Source organism: Elephantulus edwardii, unplaced genomic scaffold, assembly GCF_000299155.1.
Source record: "Elephantulus edwardii isolate Elephantulus edwardi_28Jun2011 unplaced genomic scaffold, EleEdw1.0 scaffold00384, whole genome shotgun sequence".
Classification (NCBI taxonomy): Eukaryota; Metazoa; Chordata; class Mammalia; order Macroscelidea; family Macroscelididae; genus Elephantulus; species Elephantulus edwardii.
This window is the reverse complement of record NW_006400134.1, coordinates 1,264,660-1,269,290: the sequence shown is the minus strand read 5'-3', so window position 1 is coordinate 1,269,290 and position 4,631 is coordinate 1,264,660. Positions and strand designations below refer to the sequence as shown.

The 4,631-nt window shown below is 43.9% G+C and overlaps 1 protein-coding gene across 1 annotated transcript; it reads left to right on the top strand.

Annotated features, from left to right (window-relative positions):
- Positions 1 to 2,171: 2,171 nt before the first annotated feature.
- On the top strand, positions 2,172 to 2,585 carry BOLA1 (bolA family member 1). The gene has a single exon (XM_006902242.1). The coding sequence runs from the start codon at positions 2,172 to 2,174 to the stop codon at positions 2,583 to 2,585; it is 414 nt and encodes a 137-aa protein (XP_006902304.1).
- The last annotated feature ends 2,046 nt before the right edge of the window (positions 2,586 to 4,631 follow it).

The following is a 4,631-nucleotide window of genomic DNA, read 5'->3' as shown; positions in this document are numbered from 1 at the left end:
TGTAGTAATGTTTTGTAATTTTCTTGGAAAAGGTCCTTTGTACTTCTGGTTAAATTTATTCCCAAGTATTTAATCTTGTGATTAGCTATTGTGAAAGGAGGGTATGAAACGCCTGCTGCAGAAGATCAAGGACTACAGCCTTCATTATGGATCACATTCAACATCAAGAAGACAAAGATCCTCACCACAGGTCCAACAGTTAATATTACTATGTTGTTGTTGTTGTTGTGTAACATTGAGTAGAAATTGACCCAAGGTGGACCCTCTAGCAGCTTTTCAGAGGCTGTTAATTTAACAGAAGAGATTGCCCATCCTTCTCCTGAAGAGCAGTTGGTGATTTGAACCCTATGCGTTGCCACTCAATACCCTTGGTACCAGCAGTGAGGAAATCAGGAGACATATTGCACTGGAAATGTCTGCAGTCAGGGACCTCTCCAAAATACTGAAGAGCAATGATGTCAGTTTCAAGACTGAGGTGCACCTAATTCAGGCCATGTTCTTCTTAAGTGCCTGCTGTGTGTCAGAGAACTGGACAATAACTAAGAATGACATAACAAGAATTGTTGGTGCTTTGAGTTGTGGTATTGGATAAGAATATTGAATATCCATGGGCTGCCAAAAAACAGATATATCTTGAAAAGGATGCAGCCAGACTGTTCCTTGGAGGCAAGGATGACCAAACTTCATCTTTCATTTTGGACATGCAGCTAAGTGAGGCTATTTATTGGAAAGGGTTATCAGGCTTGGAAAGATAAAGGGTCAGTGAAGGAGAGCAAGAACCCCAACGAGATGGAATACACTGTGACTTTACCAATGGTCTCTCAGAGATGATTAGAATGGCACAGTATAGGCCAGGTTTCAGAATGGCTATTTATTGTGTTGCTATGAGTTGTACTCTACAGCACCTAACAAAAACAACAAACTGTAAGGAAGTAAATTTGTTTGTTGAAGCAGATACTCATACTATCTCTGTTACAGCAACACAACTAAGATAATCGGTTAATAATGTTTGGCTCTATCAGGGGAAACTGTGTTATCCTCATGAGGAAATTGAATATAAGAAGTGATTGCATCAGCTATCACTGGATAAGTAAATTACAAGTCCCTTGCTTAAAACAAGTCCTATAGATTCCCTCTCTTTAACAGCCTTCTAATTCAATTAATTCTCTCCCACTCATTTCCTGTCTTCAATCACGTTGTCTTTTATCCAGACAAAATGTTTCTCTACTCCTCTCCTGCTTTCCTCTCTTCTGTTTGTAAGGAAGACTAAGAAAAACATTTTCAAAAAAAAAAAAAGAAAAACATTTTCATGTTATCCTTTCTTGGACTATTTCCCTAAATGTCCTCTAAGAAACTTTCTGTCTCTCAAGTCCCTAGGATCCTGTGTTCCTATCATTTCCCTCATCACGCAGCATCTCAGATTGTTGGCAACCTTATCCCCCTTCTCTAATACTCTGGGAACTCCTTAAATTTACGATTATTGTCTATCCCCAGCCTCCAGCTAGCCTCCACACATAATTATGTATTCAGTAAATTAAATGCATTTCCATTTTATTACATGTAAAATAAAGGAGCTGGACTAAATAACCTACACGCAGCAAGGTTCCCATCACATCCTGCGGTATTTGAACCGTGACGGGGCCTCACTGGTCAGGAGAGACTACAGTTCCCATGAACCCTTGGAGTATCACATAGCACCCATCCCTTCTACAAACGCAAAGACTACATTTCCCAGCGTGCCTCAGGATGCGAGGCCTACTTCCCACAGTGAACGTTGGAATACGGTCTCTGAGCGACAACTGCGGCGGCCGAACTTGAGCTGCAGGTAGAAAGATCCAGCGTGGGATTCAGAGGTGTAACAAGGGGACCGGCTCACCTGAGACTGCAGGTGCACAGGTCTTAATGTTTGCAGCCTCCAGCCCATTCCTAACATATTCCCCTTTTTGATAGACGGGCCTTCATCGCCCCTCTAGGGTCAGCTACTGGAGGCCAGATCGCCACATGACAAGTAGCAAGGGCTCCAATCTAAGCAGGAGCCTGCAGAAAAGGAGTGGGGTATAGAAGTCGGTTCTGCAGGCCTGCGAGGGTGGAAAGGAATTGGGGAAACTGCTCTGATTAGCCAAGAGACCTCAATGCTTACTGCTCCTATGTCTCTGTTTGTGCCGTAGCCGATGCTGAGTGGGCAACTGGTCGGTCGTCTGGTCTCCATGGCCGGCCGTGTATGTCTGTCCCAGAACAGCTGGGGATCGGGGACCATCGGTCCAGTGGAAGCTGCCATTCGCGCAAAGTTGGAGCAGGCGTTGAGCCCCGAGGTGCTGGAGCTACGCAATGAGAGCAGTGGTCATGCGGTCCCTTCTGGCAGCGAGACGCATTTCCGCGTGGCGGTGGTGAGCTCTCGCTTTGAGGGACTGAGCCCTTTGCAGCGACACCGGCTGGTCCATGACGCGCTGTCTGAGGAGCTGGCGGGACCAGTGCACGCCCTGGCCATCCAGGCGAGGACCCCAGCCCAGTGGAGGGAAAACCCTCAATTGGACACGAGTCCCCCCTGCATGGGTGGAAGCAAGAAAACTCGGGGAGCCTCCTGAGCGCTGAAGAAGGGGGAGGATCAACAGCTGAGTGGGCTGGGTGAGGAGAATAAACTTGCTGGGGCTTTCTGGCACATTCATGTTTTCTGGAGATAGCAACTCATTTCAGGCCAGAGCTAACCCAGAGAAACGGCAGAATCACTACTGCTCCGGCCGTGGTTTTCTCAAAAAGCTGTTCAAGTTGTGTTTGTTTACGACTAAGGGACGGCAGTAAGCCTGATGAGTTGGAAACAGTCCTGTATATTAAAATATAAGCTATCATATGAAGTGCATTTACGTGTCACTAATGACCTGTTGAATCAACGCTACTACTCAGGTTCTTGGGAGAGAAAAAAGATACCTATAGAGCTCTGGTGGTGTAAGAATCTGTGCTGTAATCCCAAAGACACTGGGTTCAAATTCACCAGGTACTCTTTGGGTGTGATTTTAACTACCTCTGAAAACCTGCTGGAGGGTCAGCTATGAGTCAGTTCCAACTCAATAGCAAACAATAACATAGACTAAGTAGGAAGAGCTTCATGGTGGTTTTCACTTAAATTAATCTTTAAAAGAAAACACAGAACTAAACTGAAGGAAGAGGAAAGGGTATTGATGGCAAGAGGAAGAGTCTGGATCATTTTCCAGTTCATATGCATGATGATTGGAAGTTTAATGATGTGTGCCACCTACTAAACCTTGTTACAGACATAGGTACACTACCCATCTGACATGAAAAAAAAAAGGAGGAAAAGTCTTAGTAAAGTCATACAAGCTGAACAGGATAGTGAATTATTGGACAAAGTAGAAGTTACAGACTTTTTTTAAATTCTGTACTGGGGATATTGGGTTTTATGACAGTCCATCAATTTCAGAAAAGGATCAGCATTTGTTCACAGTATTCATTTTATGCAATGGATGTCTCAGTGAGCTCAAACAGCAATGATTGTGAAGATGGCATAGGACAGGACCAGGCAGTCTTTCATTCTGTTTACACAGGGTGAGAACTCGAGTAGGTTTCCTTTAGTGTGGTAAAGCCATGAGAAGAGAATAAGACTAAGATGAAAATAAGAACGTAGACTATGATACCAAAAGATGCAAAAAACCCTTTAACTTTTACCTAATTGAAATTATGTTTCTGAGGTGAGCTCAAGTAATAGCTAAATAAGTATTTCTTTATGATCCCTGTACAGAAATGGTCTTTGCAGTTGCTTTGCGTGTCAGAGAGCTGCACAATGACTAGAGATGATAGAGAATTTATGCCTTTGAGCTATGGTGATGGAGGAGAGTGTTAAAAATACCATAGACTGCCAGGAAAACAAACAGGTTCATCCTAGAGAGAGTGATATCAGAATGCTCCTTGGAGGCAAGGATTCTGAGGCTTCATCTCACATAACTTTGGGCATGTTGCAAAGAGGGACCAGTCCTTAGAGAGGGACATCATGCTTGGAAGGGTAGAGGGACAGAGAAAGAGGAAGACCATCGATGAGATGGATTAATTCAGTGACTAGGATAATGAGGGTAGGTATGTCAGAAACAGTAAAGTTGGAGCAGGACAGAAAAGATTTCAGGACTGTTGTATATAGAATCGCTATGAATCACAAGCAACTTGACGGCACATAACAAGAATATAGAAATGTGGTAAGAAGCTGCATTGCAATCTCAAAGGCATGCAGTTAAATCCACTAACTGCTCCATGGATGGGCAGTTCCCTCCCATGCCATTAACTGCCTTGGAAAACCTACCAGAGGGCCAGCTATGGATTGCTTCAGATTTGATGATACACAACAACATCCACAATACAAACTCAACTTCCATGACGTCAGACCTGCCCCCTATATTCCCACACCTCTGTTTACTCCAGCACCAATTATACTGAGTCCAAAATCTGTTCCAGTAGCTATGCAGACTTCACAGAAACACACTTGTAACAATGGGTTTATTAGGGAAGTTAACAGGTTACAATTCAGGTTGTTGGTGATGTTGTGTACCATTGAGTCTGAACTGATCCTGTGACACAGGAGAAGATTGTCCATCCTTCTCCCATGGAGCTGCTGGTGGATTCAAACC

Bases quoted from the DNA above. Each gene is read 5' to 3' on its own strand.
- BOLA1 (XM_006902242.1), top strand. From the start codon at position 2,172: ATGCTGAGTGGGCAACTGGTCGGTCGTCTGGTCTCCATGGCCGGCCGT.